Source organism: Coregonus clupeaformis, chromosome 16 (assembly GCF_020615455.1).
Source record: "Coregonus clupeaformis isolate EN_2021a chromosome 16, ASM2061545v1, whole genome shotgun sequence".
NCBI lineage: Eukaryota > Metazoa > Chordata > Actinopteri > Salmoniformes > Salmonidae > Coregonus > Coregonus clupeaformis.
The window spans coordinates 51,351,117-51,368,128 of NC_059207.1; the positions used below are offsets into that span (position 1 = coordinate 51,351,117).

The 17,012-nt window shown below is 41.9% G+C and overlaps 1 protein-coding gene across 1 annotated transcript; it reads left to right on the forward strand.

Moving 5' to 3' along the window:
• Positions 1-1,695: 1,695 nt before the first annotated feature.
• LOC121584219 (elongation of very long chain fatty acids protein 7-like) lies at positions 1,696-13,886 on the forward strand. The gene is made up of 8 exons (XM_041900049.1): positions 1,696-1,850; positions 9,493-9,581; positions 9,941-10,131; positions 10,389-10,469; positions 10,815-10,871; positions 11,446-11,551; positions 11,794-11,930; positions 12,084-13,886. The coding sequence occupies exons 1-8, from the start codon at positions 1,831-1,833 to the stop codon at positions 12,345-12,347; spliced, it is 945 nt and encodes a 314-aa protein (XP_041755983.1). The 5' UTR covers positions 1,696-1,830; the 3' UTR covers positions 12,348-13,886.
• The last annotated feature ends 3,126 nt before the right edge of the window (positions 13,887-17,012 follow it).

Sequence of the window (17,012 nt, forward strand, 5' to 3'; positions counted from 1 at the left end):
CTGGGGCCTTCGCCCTATCACATTTAATCGGATTCATATTGAAGCTAGTAGACAAGACATGCCAGGCCTACAGTATGCCTTTGATGGAGTACTCACTGGATCAGCATCGTCTGGTGCTTGTGCTGGTGGCTCTAACAGGAACACAGTGCTGCCAGACACTGCAAGGCAATAGGTAAACCAAAGTCAGACAGTCCAAATTGATTCAATATGAATGTGGTTGTATCCCATGTAGAGATGGAAGGACATACCTTGAATGAAGCAGGTGGCATCTTGGGAGGAACCTATGCTCGTCTCTTTCCCCCCAGGGATCCCCTCTAAGACGGGCCTGCCTTTATTTAGCTCCAAGGCCATGTCCTCTGCTGGGGTAAGGTCAGCCTTTGGTGACCCACCACCCGTGCCTTGTCTGTGGGTATTCTTTTTCACTGCTAAAACAGTACAGACAATGTGTGAGCAGGCACCTTCTGGGTACAATATATGCTTGTGCTTTGTTAAATATTAGTCAGGGACCATACCATTCTGCAGAATGTTCTTGTATTTGATTTTGACCTGCTGCCATGTCCGTTTTGGCCCGTTCATGTTTAATCTACACACACACACACACACACACACACACACACACACACACACACACACACATTTAATGGAGTCACACTGCAAAAAATTACTTGGTATTTTTGTCTTGTTTTCAGTAAAAATATCAAAAAATGTATCATAGCTTTATACAGTGTGATGGAGTTACTTTACACAATTTCACTCATATCTGCAGTGCATTTCAATTAAAAATTTAACCGTTTCATAATTACAGTACAACTGCATTTTGGAGATGTGAATTAAATATTTGAATTGTAATTGTGATGTTTCAGCGGAGCGGTGAGTGTGTAATTGTGCACTACTTACGCATTCAGGCGGTCTGCAATACTTTGCCACGCTTTTTCTCTTTGCTTTATCACTGTGGCGGTGTTGCCTTTCTTCTTAATTATATCTTTTACCTCCTCGTATGCCTCCATGAGGATTTGTGCTTCCGACGGGGAAAAGTACGCGGCTCTAGTTGCCATGGTAAATCAGTTAATCTGTGATCTGTGGCGGGGTCTATTTGAGTGAGCCGTGAGCGCGCAGCCGCGCACCTATCCAGGATTGGTTTCACCTGGCTTAATGAATCCGTGTCTGCTCATCCTGGCTTGGTCTTTGTGCAACCAATTAAGCCTGGACGCACATGTTTTGGCTTCATTGAGCTCAGCTGAGTCATTTATCCCGGATGTCTTAATTCTACTTTTGTGCAACAGGCCCCTGTAGGATACCCTACTAGACTTAAACAGATCAAGTGCTTTGCACTGTCAGTCTTCTGTCTAATCATGTTGGCCAAATGTTTGTATTTGATTGATTTTACATTTGTTCCTCATGCTTGTATATAATTCCACTGTGCTTGAGACACAGACCTGAAGGTGTTTGTTGAAGTATGTAAGTATGACTGATCGCAAAATATGATCATCATACTTTACCATCAAAATAATAATAATAATAATAATAATAATAATAATAGTTGTGATTGACATTCCGGTTTTAATGTAAGTCACTTCCTTTTTCTTGAACCTTCTTTGATAAATTTGGATTTAGCCAATCCGTTTCGACGGGTTTCCCGAAGAAAGCAAACATCAGGCTCATTCTCCGCTCTCTTTTCGTATCAATGCACGGCAGTTACACAGTAGGGAGGAGACTATGGGACTCCCTGCAAATTGTTAAATAGAGTTTTACACCCCTTTCGTCAAATGCTCACAGCTACTCCACAGACGAGGCACTGGAGGAGAAGTAACGTAGGACGGGGGTATTAGGATGCTCTCACAATATTGGAGGTTTGTGAATTAGGCTATGTTACGATATATCACATTATGTGATTGTTAGAGCATTCATACACTGAATAATAACTTTGCTTCAACAGTCTACGTTGTGAAGATGTCATATTACCTACGTTGTGAGGATGTCATATTACCTTATGCTATATAGGCTAAACACCTTAATTGACAGTCATGTCACAGTTTTTGTCCGGCATTTTCTGAGGTTGAAGGGATTTTTAGTTTGATGTCCGTGTTGTGGCATCCAGCTTCGCAACTATTGGGATGCCTGTTATTCTGTGTTGCTGCAGCGCTGAAAGATTCCTGTTTTCATTAGGTCTAGTGCCAATCCACTGGCTCTGGTCTTCATGGGCCGGTGATGAGTCTTGATTGACGAGTAACTACTTACTATGACAATTCCTTTCTATGAAGCCTAATTGATGGTGTCTTCTGGGCCCAGTTGCATAAAACATCTTAAGTGGTCCCTTAAGGAATCATTTCCCCTTACCTAAGGGAATTGTTTAACGGTGTTGCATAGAGCCCCTCAAACATTTCCTTAGGTAAGGGCATAATTTAAGGGTTTTACGGTAGTTTGAAGGCATGTACGGCAGAAAGACTCGCTGGTTACCACGGAGACGATCTGATTCACTGACTGAACGTCTTATCAAAGATATCGCAAACTATAACTTCTACGTTGAAGAAAGGTGAAACAAATTGATTCAGAAGACAATAAAACGTTTATTTAATTTTTTTCTCAACTTATTTCTATTACTTTCTAGCACGTCAAGTTAATTTACAGAGTAGGTAGCTAGCTTTTGGATTGTGCACCTAACATTGTTTAACTAGCTAGCTAGCTGGTGGATGTTTTCCCTTTTGAAACCAGGGCAGAGAAAAGCGACATTCAACTCCACAAATGAAGCAGTTAAGGGACATCATGGGCACCCTTAACTTTTCACTTAATTTAAGGGGAGAATTCGCCTTAAAATGTTTTGTGCAACTGATTTAAAGTTAAGGCAACTTTTTAAGGGGGAAATAAATGTAAGACGTTTTGTGAAACCGGTCCCTGGGCCTTATTGGAATACTTAAAAAATGCATGCATTCTCACTTGAGGTAATCACTCACTGATTTTACATGTCTGGAGAGGTGACAGTAAGGGTTCCCCTTTCACCAACCAGTCCTGTATTTAAATAGGCAAGTACCTCAACTCCACGATGATTTCATCCACTGATTTGAGCACAGACCAGTTAAATTTTTTTAAATGTATGACCCTTCGAGATGCTATGCAGTCGATACTTAACATTTATATTCTTAAACCCTTACCGTGTACCTGTGTTTGTCCTCTTTTGTTGCGTGCCTTTATTTGCTGAAATCCATACAAAAAAAAGGAAGAAAACATTCCATACTGTTCAATAAAATGTTAATCAAATACAACCACCGACTGTTTCCTTGTTGAGCTTCAATTGGCACATGTGCATTCAAGTTGAGTTGCCGTGTTATAGCCACAGCAATGAGGAAACAGTCGGTGGCTGTATTTGATGTCCATTTTATTAAACAGTGTGGAATACAGCAAACAAAGGCACACAACAACCAAGGACAAACATACACTAAACACAAATAAGCTGCCTCCAACGTTGTTTTAGAGAATTTGGCAGTACGTCCAATCAGCAGACCACGTGCAACCACGCCAGCCCAGGACCTACACATCCAGCTTCTTCACCTGCGGGATCGTCTGAGACCAGCCACCCGGACAGCTGATGAAACTGAGGAGTATTTCTGTCTGTAACAAAGCCCTTTTGTGGGTAAAAATGTATTGGGTGGGCCTGGCTCCCAAGTGGGTGGGCCTATGCCCTCCCAGGCCCATCCATGGCTGTACACCTGCCCAATAAAAGGCCACTAAAATGTGCAGTTTTGTCACACAACACAATGCCACAGATGTCTCAAGTTTTGATGGAGTGTGCAATTGGCATGCTGCCTGCAGGGATGTCCACCAGAGCTGTTGCCAGATAATTGAATGTTAATTTCTCTACCATAAGCCACCTCCAACGTCATTTTAGAGAATTTGGCAGTACGCCCAACCAGCCTCACAACCGCAGACCACATGTATGGCGTTGTGTGTGCGAGCGGTTTGCTGACGTCAACGTTGTGAACTGAGTGGCAGTGGGGTTATGGTATGGGCAGGCATAAGCTATGGACAACGAACACAATTGCATTTTATCAATGGCAATTTGAATGCACAGAGATACCGTGACGAGATCCTGAGGCCAATTGTCGTGCCATTCATCTGCCGCCATCACCTCATGTTTCAGCATGATAATGCACGGCCACTGTCGCAAGGATCTGTACACAATTCCTGGAAGCTGAAAATGTCCCAGTTTTTCCATGGCCTGCATACTCATTAGACATGTCACCCATTTAGCATGTTTGGGAAGCTCTGGATCGACATGTATGACAGCGTGTTCTATTTCCGGCCAATATCCAGCAACTTTGCACAGCCATTGAATAGGAGTGGGACAACATTCCACATGCCACAATCAACAGCTTGATCAACTCTATGCGAAGGAGATGTTGCAAATGGTGGTCAAACCAGATACTGACTGGTTTTCTGGATTTCCCCTCATTGTCTATACGATTTAAAGATGTTGGTCAAAAAGGAAATACAAGTATTATGAGTTTTTTGGGGGGGGCGAAGGACACAGTCTACATGTGCCCTAGCTAGCTACTGGTGTCGCCCCCGCCTCCCATCTGCTGTATATTGGAGTCCTAGCTAGCTAGCACAGTGTCCTTCGCTAACCCCTGCCGAACATCTGCCCTCACCATCGTTAACAGAACTGTGGGAAAGCAGTGCCCAACAGGCGGGGGTTAAATGACACAGTCTACCGTGTCCTAGCTAGCTGCAGGAAAGCAGTGCCCGACAGGCGGGGGTTAAATGACACAGTCTACCGTGTCCTAGCTAGCTGCAGGAAAGCAGTGCCCGACAGGCGGGGGTTAAATGACACAGTCTACCGTGTCCTAGCTAGCTGCAGGAAAGCAGTGCCCGACAGGCGGGGGTTAAATGACACAGTCTACCGTGTCCTAGCTAGCTGCAGGAAAGCAGTGCCCGACAGGCGGGGGTTAAATGACACAGTCTACCGTGTCCTAGCTAGCTGCAGGAAAGCCCGACAGGTGGGGGAATTGTTACACCCTTCTCAGCCCATCCGGCTATACACTCGTGTCCCCCGACGACCGGCTAGTACATAAAGCATCCTCCATTCAGTCTGCAGAGGTCTGTTTCCTCCTTAACTCGATTTAATGGCCCGCCGGCCTAAAAAAACAGGGAACATATGCATACTGTCATAATAAAACACAATTTTCTAGTACCATTTTCATGAGGAAACTGATACCTTTGCAGCCTGAATGGAGGATTCTTTATGTACAAGCAGGTCGCCGGGGGACATGAGTGTTAAGCTGGCTGGGCACATTAAAGTCAGATGCAGATGACAAACGACGTAAAAGGAATAATAGTGCCATCTGGCGGACGGTTGGACTAGCTTCATCAGCGTCCCTTACAAAAAAGATTGCAGTTTCGAAACCAGTAAAAGTGCAGTAACTGCAGTCGACTGTGGTATTTTGGACGCAGTCATTGGAGAATAACGGCAGTGTACTGCAGTTACACTGCACAATTACTGCAGTAAAAAAAAAACTTTGGGACGCAGTATTTGCAGCATACTGCAGTTGTACTGCAATCTTTTTTCGTAAGGGATGGGAGCTGTCAGACAGGAAATGTGTAAGTTGCATAAACTGAAACAAACATGTGAAAGCTTGTGTGTGTGTGTGTGTGTCTTTAAATAGTGTCACCATGTCAACCAAGGGTTTGAATGACTCAGACCTCCAGTGCTATCCCATTGTGTGGCACCACACCTTATCCGTCAAAGAGGAAACCTGCATGACCTGTAAAGTGTTGTGTAGCTCCACATGGTAGTGCAATATGCCCAAGGAATCACCTACTATTTTATTATGTTGATCTTAATGCCATTAGTTAATGATTACACTTGTGTGTTCTGATTTATTTATAGAATTTGCGGTAGTAACATTATTTGCCCTTGGCTCAACTCAAGTGATTTAAGTTTTATACAGGGAAACCCAGTGCTTGAACATGTAAAGCCAGTTCAGGGCATATCCTGTAGGCTTACTTGTACTCTGATCTAAGTTATATAGGGAAATCTAGTGTTGAATGTCCCATGCATCATCCCCTTGTCTGGGTGTAGTGATGGCCCTGGGTAGGGTTTAGGTTTGTGCCCTTAACAGGAGCTGCTCCACTAAGACGATGGCATTTTCTCTTTTGGGCAAAAGTCCATCCTCTCCTCCGTGACCCGGTAACCGATAAGTGATCGAGGAGCGAGTCAATTCGTTAGTAGGCAAACGGAAGCCTGTCTTCCCCACCTCGATAGCCTCCTTTCGGCGAGGAAGCACAAGTGTATCCTACCGGAGTCCTTCACGGAAGAGTTTAGAAATCTGCCACACCCCCTTTGAATCAGCTATTGTTTTCTCGAAGGAGAAAAGCATGCAAACATTTTAAAAACGATATGCTACTTATCCATTTATCAATGTAATTTGTTTTGATCACTATATACATTTTTGGTGGGATTCCACCCTGTAAATGTAATTTGCCTGATGACACGCGATTGGAGGAGAGTCTCATTTCATACAAGCACATTTTCGTCCACTTTCACGCGCTTCGCTGCCTCTCCTCTATTACCTTTGACCTTTTTCGAAAGGAGGCCAGAAACGAGAGAGGATGCAGGAGTTGAGCAGTTGAGGAAAGGCCACTGTTTCCCTCTTAAACACTCTTCCCTTAAAGACCCAGTCCAGTCAAATGTGATTTCCCTGTGTTTGATATACATTTCCACACTGAGGTTGAATAATACTTTTAGTGTAAGCTGTTTTAAAAGGACTGCCTGAAATGTCATCCTGTTTGAGTGGGATGGCGTTTTGGCCTGCCTGGTGACATCACCATGCGGTAAATTAGTTAATAGACCAATAAGAAATAGTTCCAAACCTCTACCAATAACTGCTAGTTTTCAGTTTTCCCTCTCCACTCAAGCAAAATTCTTGCTTGAGAAATTTATTTTTGCTAAGGAGCTATTTTTGTTTCTTTTTGAACATTTTAATTTAAAAACAATCCCAGGGAGGTACTTCATTTTTACCCAGAAATGATCTGATATTGAGATAGAAACCGTTGCATTTGATAAAAAAATAAAATAAAGTCAGACAGCTTTTTGGGCGACCTAACCACATTCACATAGTATGTGAGTTATAGATACTGTATGTCACTCATTGCAAGCAAGTCTAAGAAGTGGTAGATCTGTTCTATGTGCACTATTTCTATGGTTCCCGTAAAGTTTCCTTTTTGCGTCTTTTTACTTTTGGTTTTGTAAACCAGCTTCAAACAGCTGAAAATACCATATTTTTGGTTATGGAAAATATATTTCACAGCAGTTTAGATGGTACAATGATTCTCTACACTATACTTGCTTGTTTTGTCACATAAATTGAAATTAGGATAACTATTAGAATTTTAGCAATCAGGAAATGGCGGAGAGATTTCTGTATAGTGCACCTTTTTAAAGCTTACTTATCTTGGGGAAGTTTCACACGGCAGGCTTTGCCAGATAACACTGTGTATCCCATGGTCTGGAACTTTCTACACGGTCTTGTTGTGACGTGACTTTCATTTAATATGATGACTGATATTTATTGAATCAACTAAATGTTACTCAATTTAAATTAATCATATAACAATTAACTCATTAGGCTTTGGGGCACCACAGAAGAAGTTGTTTATAGAGTTACCATCTCCCGAATTAAACTCTGAAAGGTCTTTACCTATCACTATGTATAAAACAGTCAACGTATCAATCATTACCTCTTATCAGTCGTCATTCATTGGATCCGCAAGAAACCCAGCTTTACTTATGATTCAGCACTACACAAATTGGCTTAATCATTTATTTACTAGCTAACTAAATAATAACACAGAATACATACATACTTAATACATGAGAAAAAGTCCCTAGTGTACTAACAACAGCATGACAGCTTGGTTATCAAAAGAGTTGTGTGGATCTTTAGAATCAGTAGGTTTCTTGGTATCTCCAGTGATGGGAAAAGAGACCAAGGTTTCAGCTAGTCTTCCTCCCCCACCCTTCTAGGAATTTAAAGTGACCGGTTCACATGGCTCTAAATGTTGTCATGTTTTACCATAACTTAGGCCTACATCATGTTAGGCTGAATCTTAAAGAGCATTGTATCTCATGGGTTAAATAAAATGACCCCCCCCTTCCCCGCTTATGATATATGGCATGATGGCTTAGCTATCTGCTGGTTTAGTTTGCAGTAGACAGTTTGAAAGGAAATCTGACATGGACATGGTGTATATGTCAGTCAGCAATCCACTTGTGTTGGGTCCCCTGTAGCTCAGTTGGTAGAGCATGGCGCTTGCAACGCCAGGGTTGTGGGTTTGTTTCTCCCCGGAAGCCAGTATGAAAAATTTATGCACTCACTAACTGTAAGTCGCTCTGGATAAGAGCGTCTGCTAAATGACTAAAATGTAAATGTATTGGCCTAATTGTTCTAGAATGGAGCTTTGTTCTCTGGCTTGACATTCTGTGTCTTCAGGCTGTGGTTTTATTGAATAGAGAGATGTCAGGATAGTAACCCTAGCCTCATGTAGCTGTTCTCTGTAAATGCCATTTATCCTTACCCATTAACAGGGAGGGAGCTATCCTTGGTCGACCGATCCAGTGTTGCTCCTTATTCTGTCTGTGTGTATCCTAATCTTTCCCTCCCGCCTAGCAACAGGCGTGTCGGCTTGGGAACGGTAGACTGATATTTAGAAAGCAGGCCATCTTAAATGAGAAGACGTTGAGTAGGACTACATGGGCTATTAGTTGTATAACAGCAATGATTATAATATTGTCTTCATTATAATGACTGTGTCCCTGTGTGCACGTGTGCCACACACTCCAGTGAATGAGTGCTGTGCTGTTCCCTGCATGCTGACTGTTTGTATTTCCAAATGGCAACCTATTCACTATTTAGTGCACTACCAGAGCCCTATGGGTGAGGAAGCCTGACTGATGGCCATTGTTCTGTGAAGACTCCTTCCCTTGTCTTCCAATGAGATACTGACCGAGAGGAGAGAGAAATGCTGATCGGACTAATTTCACTTCAACAATGCAGCCTTTCATTCAGGGCTGGTATATTTTACATGACCCATCCACTTTGGTCACAGAGTATTTGAATATGGTACATGTGTATTTATTAGAGGGAAATGGGTTGATCTAGGACTAGATAATGTCCATTTTATGACCATTTAAGTCAAGAGAGTAAGATTGACATTTAAGGGATGTTATTTCATGTTGATCATCCCGTCCAAGAAAACTACTGTAGGACTGCCTAAACGTATACGTCTGACCTCTGGGTTAGTGCTATACGGACTCATTGGGACGTCCCTACCCTTAACCTCTACCCTAACCAAAACCCTTACCTAACCCTTTTACATTGCTACTTCAATAGGGTGATGTCACAGTTGGATGTCCAAAGGATCCCAGATAGCAAGGACCACTGTCTTACCTCTGTCACAGCACTGATCTCTAACCTCTGACCTGTGTGTTTCCTCCTCCAGGACGGCTACAGGAGCTCAGGGTGACATGGAGTTCAGGGATCTAACGGCCAGGGCCGGACTCTGGTATGAAAACTTCATGAAGAATGCAGGTGAGGAACCATCACTAACTGCTGTACAACAGCGATGCATAGATGTTTAGTTTTGGTATTAAAAAGGTAAATGTGCAATTCCAGTGGAAGCCAGAGGATAACGCATAAAATCATTATGCAACATTCTCTTCCATCGTGTTACTTGGTGGAAACGGACAGATATTGACTGTTCATCTAGCCATGGTTTGTCTTCTGGGCTTGATGAAATGGTGCTGATAATTAAAAGCCATGGGAATCGACTCTAAATCTACCCTCTTAAACTTGTTCATATTGTTGGTGTATCTCCGTTGAATGGTTGGCTAGATGGCATGATGTATTGAGTTCTGTTGAATCACACTCATCCCTTCTCTGCTGTCCAGACCCCAGGACAGAAGACTGGTTTCTCATGTCATCGCCGCTCCCCCAGACCATAATAATTGTGGCATACATCTACTTTGTGATGCGGCTGGGGCCCAGACTCATGGAGAACCGCAAGGCCTTCCACCTCAAAGAAGTTCTCATTATCTACAACTTCAGCGTGGTCACCTTGTCCCTCTACATGTGCTATGAGGTGGGTCTCTTTCTCAATGGACTTCTGACAGGCTCTAGTATTTGATAACGCCTCGTCAAGCAGTATGGTCTGTGAGGCAAGCAGCAAAAAACGAAACAATTGTGATTTGTAATACTCTACACTACACTCTTTAGTTTCAATGTGAAGACAATGCATTTCAGTTGGTGTCTAGTCTTTGTTTAAAGGAGAGTAAGTGCAACAACAGCTGTGTTGTGATTTGGAGTATGTCGATTTTAATTAATTGTCTCTTCCTGTAGTATGTGATGTCGGGTTGGGGGACGGGCTACACGTTCCACTGTGACCTAGTGGACTACTCGGAATCGCCGCAGGCAGTGAGGGTAAGAGCTGTGGGATGTGACTCTACCTGCTACAGTACAATCAGAGATCTTGAAACTACTAGTACTGGCAGTTCCTTTCTTCCTATTAACACCCATTCACCTGTGGATTCCTCCACTGTCTCTAGAATGCTAACAAACTGTTGGAACAAAGAATCATTGAGAGCAGGCCATTCCATAGCTGTGATTCACACCACGTTTCCTGTGTTGCAGAATGTCATTAGTTGTGTGGCGAGGCCTGTTAGGTCACCACCATTTTGAATTAGATGGTTTTGCTTATCTGTAAGAAATGTAATTATTCCTGTCTTGCCACTAATAACCTCGCTCTCTTGCTCTCTCCCCCTTTAGATGGCTGGGACGTGTTGGCTGTACTACTTCTCAAAGTTCATAGAGATGTTGGACACAGTAAGTTGATTCCCTTTAGTACAGCTTTCTGACTGTCTGTGTCTCCCTTGTTCAGTTGTCCGTTTTTTTCTTTGTCTTGTTCTGTTAAAGGCCCAGTGTAGCTGTTTTTATATCAATATGAAATCATCTCTGGGTAATAATCAAGTACCTTACTGTAATAGATTTCTATTAAATTGAGCAAAAATAGCTTTTTAGCAAAAATATTTCTCAAGCAAGAATTTTACTAGGACTGTCTGGAAGTGGTCTGATTGGGGAGATGAAAAGTGAAAAATAGATGTTATTGGCAAAGCAGTTTGGAACACTCTTTATTGGTCTATTCACCAATTTACCGCATGGTGATGTCACCATGGAAAGCAGACACTCCCGCCCATGCAAACATACTGATTAGAAGGTCCTATGTAGATTGTATTTTCAACCAGCAACTTTTAGGAAATGACACTGATCACATTTTTTCACACTTTTACCGTGTTAGTTTCATCAGCTGTTGTACAATATGATATAAACCACAGGAAAAAACTGAATTTTGACCGCACTGGGCCTTCAAGTTAAATGGCTGAATTCTCCCTTCTTTCAGATCTTCTTTGTTCTGAGGAAGAAGAACAGTCAGATTACGTTCCTCCATGTCTACCATCACTCTATCATGCCCTTTACCTGGTGGTTTGGGGTCCGGTTCGCTGCAGGTACAGTATACAAGTGCTTGAGTTGGTACCGTGACTGTCTTAGCACATTGGTGTCATACAACTCCTAATGGGGCATCATACCAGCAGATTTATGTAATGATGGTCTGTACCAGAAAAATGTCATTATTCAGCATGTTGTCTTCCTTAGTAGCTGTTGTCGAAGTGGAACACAGAAACATGCCCATTTTAGGGATAGTATTGCCCTATAGAACAAACTGCTAATTGCTCATCTCGTCATGTAGGTGGCCAGGGGACGTTCCATGCCCTGTTGAACTGTGTGGTCCATGTCATCATGTACTCCTACTACGGCCTGTCTGCCCTGGGCCCCGCCTACCAGAAGTACCTCTGGTGGAAGAAGTACCTCACCACTATTCAGCTGGTACATACTGCACTGAACTAGACTAGTGTGGGAGTTGAAGTTGAATTTGAATCAATAGTCATACGTTTTTATGAACAAGGATCTGATTCTTGGGATGGTCCAATAATTATGTTCAAAACAAGTAATATTTGACCAACCTTTGTCTGTCCTCAGATCCAGTTTGTGATCGTTACCACCCACATCTGGCAGTACTTCTTCATGAAGGACTGTCCCTACCAGTTCCCAGTCTTCATCTATATCATTGGCCTCTACGGCCTGGTCTTCCTCCTCCTCTTCCTCAACTTCTGGTACCATGCCTACACCAAGGGCAAGAGGCTGCCCAAGGTCTTTCAGGCCAAAACCTGGGCCCACCCCTACAACAAAACCAACGGTGAAATAACCAACGGGAATGGTTTCCACTATGACAAGGATAAGTGACAGGTGGTCAATCAGGCTCAGGATCAAGGGTCAATCACATTTGAATATGAGCCTATTCAGGAACTGAAATTAGACATGGAATTTAGAGTACTGGGGTGTATTCTCTAGGAACCATACCGAACCAAACGGAACTGGTAGGGACCTACCTGAATTTGTCCAATAGAAACTGCCATTTTCCATTTGGAGTACACGGTTTTCATTGCAAAATGTTTTTGACTAATGATTACATCCCAGGTTAGGTATGAAGGAGTTTTGTTTTCCAATATAAAAGTCAGTGCACTATTGAATTCAAAGAGAATTGACCCCAACCCTCTGATCTTTTCCTTTCTCTCTGCTACAGCAATCTCTCAAAGTTATGACCCAAAGCTCTACTGTACTTTTTGTATTACGATATTTTACATTTTTATACCTGTGCTTTTCTTTCCTGTTCAGGGTGAAAGCACAAGTTTTTAGTTTAAAAAATAAAATAAACAGATTGTTGATATTAGACGTGTGTTAGGTTAGCCAATGGTGGGGCAGTTCAGTAGCTTTGTCCCACCAGCCCAAATGATCTCTGCTGTTTACAGTTGGTGCTGAACCTCTAGCTTTGGCTGTAGAATTCAGCTTTATGTGACCTTGCTTTCAGCTGGTTTCTATATTTCAATACCTGTACTTTTTATAATTTTAATACATTGTCTGCATTTAATTGTAAACATTTTATATATTCTGCTACTAAAAGTCTTGCAGGATTTTGTCTGTCCGAGTACGTGAGCCATCTCCCATAGTTAGGGCCTGAAGTATTTCCTGGGTCTGGTCACATGGCTGGGAAAAACTCAGGGCCCTACCCATAGTACACCTGTAATGGTGGAAGGATACAGGATAACCATTTTGCCAGTAAGAACTGATGTTTACATGTATACTGAGTGGAGTGTATTGGTGTTGACCCCCCTCTTTCGTAAATGCCGCATCCATTTCTCTCTGGTTTGAGTCACAGCCTCTACTGGTGCTGAGAAACTTTGGAAGCCAACCTGCTCCTACTGTTAAAGAGCTGTAGGCCTACTTTAATCTCTTAAATCTGTCTGTATTATGTCCAACAGAAGTGACGGTGTGACATTGAAGCCAGAGAGGAAAGGGAGCAGTGTGGCACTGTTCTTGGAGGAACCAGAGCAGAGTGCACATTTCACTTTAGCTCTGTCACAAGCATGGCATGAGCCATTTTAAAAACGATAGCCATCGTTTACCACTGCATGCATATTAATTTTATATCCACTCTTACTAATTGAGTTCAGTCCTTATGCCATGCTCATGACAGTTTGGTGTTCGCCTCAGAGCACTGCTCCACTGGTGATTTGGACAACATTAGCCTAGTGTAGGATGGGCCTCCACAGGTGTACTAAAACCCCAGTGCCTTCGGTGCAGGCTGAGTCCAATAAGCAACAGCGATCTAGCATGTATTTGCTGATGTTAGCGCTAGTGTGAGCGTGTTATCACATGGGTTACTGTTCAGTGCCTTTGTCTAAGCCCCTCCATGGTGTAAGTGTCCTCCAGACATGCCACTAATGTGTAAAGTAAATTATTTTTGTATTTATATAAAAATAAATGCTGTTTTAAACAACCTGTGTTCTATTCTTGGGGCTTAGTTTGTAGCAGTCCAAATATTTGCTTCAGCATATTTTACTGTTTTCAGTCATTCACCCCAAACCCACACCGGATATTAGAAGTAGTTGTACAACTTTTTGAAATGGGTGAATCTTGGATAGATGATTCTGGAGTCCACTTTGACCTTTTTAGACACTGGAATGACGAGAAGTACAAAGCAGCACAGTTACCCTCTGAGGCACATGAACACTCCGGAGTACATTTGAAGACATTTTTGCCACTGAGAGGTGCTAGTGTAGTGTTTTACACTGTGGTCTGTAACTACACTGATTATTTCATAGTTTTTGTTCACGTTTTATTCAGAATTGTCTTACAAACATTGTTACGAAACCCATGGCTTTAAAAGTCTAGGGTGGATGGTTAAGAGCCGTAACATAACTCATGCGAATTAGAATAGTGAAAAGGAACAGTGAGAACAAAATACATTGACAACCAATCCTACCGTCAAACACAAAACTTTTATTTTAAACACACGGTAAACGGTTTGGGGAAAAGGGGCTGAGCTGGACCCAAGGAATTAAATAATACATTCAAAACCCCTTAAACTGATCATGTCTGCCTCAAGAACCGCTAGCTTGCTACTACCTATACAAAAATACAGTGGGTGGTCCGCTCAGGTCTAACTAGTGTTTTTAGACAAAGTTTTCCTAGGGGTAGTGTATGCCCAAGGGCAAAAAAATAAGAAAAAAGAGTCTCCTTGAGAAACACAACTGACTGGCTTTTTAAACCAGGGGATGTGTGATGTGATTGGGTAATGAAAACCAGAAACAGGTGGTGCAATCAGGAGGAGTGTCCACTGATTGGTCCACCTCAGCAATCAGCAGATTAACTGATGACTGACAGGTGGGACACACCAACGACCACCAATCAGGAAAACAAGGGACACCTGTGAATAGGGCAGAAGGAGAGGAAAAACACAAATACACATACAGTATACCAGTATCCGTAACACACTCCAACCTTTTCATAACTGAAATTGTTTATGTGGACATTGATTAGAGCCTGAGCTTTAATGCAAAGAAATGACACTATGGGCCCAATTCAGACTTACTAAATCTACACCTTTAAATGAAGGTGTGGTGGAGGTGTCTACAGATATGTCATATTCTGACCTTGATTTAGCCTAATTCCCTAATTCCACCACCTTTGTGTGCGAGGAAACCATGAATAAGTTCTAGAGAACCTATCGGTTCCAGGTGGGAAAAACATCGACTTTATTTTTTCGATAGAAATAACACCATTCTCCATGCACTGTCATTTACAAATTGATAAGATCTATTGATAAGAGCTAGGTAAATGGGTAATCCATTTGGAGAAGGGGATTGTAATTACACATAGCAATTGTTTTATATGATTTTTCCTTATGATCTCTGGAGACTAATGTGAAACCAGCCATAAGGAAGCAAACTGAAAATCATAACATCACATGTATTGCGGCCCCTTTTCCACAGTGAAATTGGCTATGAATAGCTGTGCCTTTATTCAGAATTCTAATTGTGTGCCCTCATAATTTGCGTGGATGAAATTTAGAGACCCAAGCTGGCTTCTGTAGGGCTGAACCTGCGGAGTCGATGTATGGGCTTTAGAATGTTTTGATTATATGCCAGGGCTTTTCTCATTTTATTTTACAATTTGTATCATGTTAAATATTAGCCACTATCGGGAGCAACAGTCAGTAATACCCGAATACTGTACATTTAGTTTTGCATCATTCAATTCCGTTCACCTTTCCCCTGTCACGTCCTTGTAAATGGTTCCTGGGGGTCGCTAGCATTAGAGGATCATATTAGGCTAACGCTGTGCAATAACTTAGGACAATTTGAATCATTATGAAACTCAGACCACACATAGCATGTTAAACCTGGAGCCTGGTGCACAGTTCACCACGACTGGATCATTGTCATACAGTTCCATGATTTGTGAGAATTTCGTTAGATATATAGGATTATTGTTCAACCGCTATTGTACACTTTTTTTTACACCTTCCAATATTTCATGGATTTAACTTGAATATGACAACTTTCAGGATTAATCAAACCACTGTATTTTTTATCAATATATTTCGTGCGTAAAGGCTCTCTAAACCGTTTTTTAAAATAATTCATTCATACTTTCCTAACCCTAAAATGTGCCTAAATAATCTACAAGATCAGAGTATTTTTTAAATCGCGCTGAAATGGAGACGAATATGCATAGATGGCAGTCTTTCATTGATCCCTATATTCTGAACCTGTTCTCTTGATGCACTCTATTGAGTCTGTCGACAAAATTCTAATTAAAGATGCATCGTATTTACACGACTAAATAAGGCAAGTCTGAATACCAAAAACTGAGAAGTGCATAGGAAAGGCATGCATTCCTAAATCGGGATCGGCCCCTTTTAAAATAATTTGAGGAGCTCTTCTCAAGTGCTGCTGCTCATGGAATTGGTTGCCAAACATATCTCTCCGACTGTAGGCAGTAAGGAATCATAACATTAATTCATTACATTTCTATCTGCAAAATTCAGCTTGCTATGGATTTGAAGAGTGTGTGACGTTTATCACTCATATAGTAGGCCTACATAGGGCCTACTCTAACAAAATCATTCCGAATATCTGGTGCCATTTTATGTACCTCTTTTGGGTAAAGTAATAGAGGGGGAAAATGTTACATACAGTTGAAGTCGGATGTTTACATACACTTTTTTCAACCACTCCACAAATTTCTTGTTAACAAACTATAGTTTTGGCAAGTCGGTTAGGACATCTACTTTGTGCATGACACAAGTAATTTTTCCAACAATTGTTTACAGACAGATTATTTCACTTATAATTCACTGTGTCACAATTCCAGTGGGTCAGAAGTTTACATACACTAAATTGACTGTGCCTTTAAACAGCTTGGAAAATTCCAGAAAATGATGTCATGGCTTTAGAAGCTTCTGATAGGCTAATTGACATCATTTGAGTCAATTGGAGGTGTACTTGTGGATGTATTTCAAGGCCTACCTTCAAACTCAGTGCCTCTTTGCTTGACATCATGGGA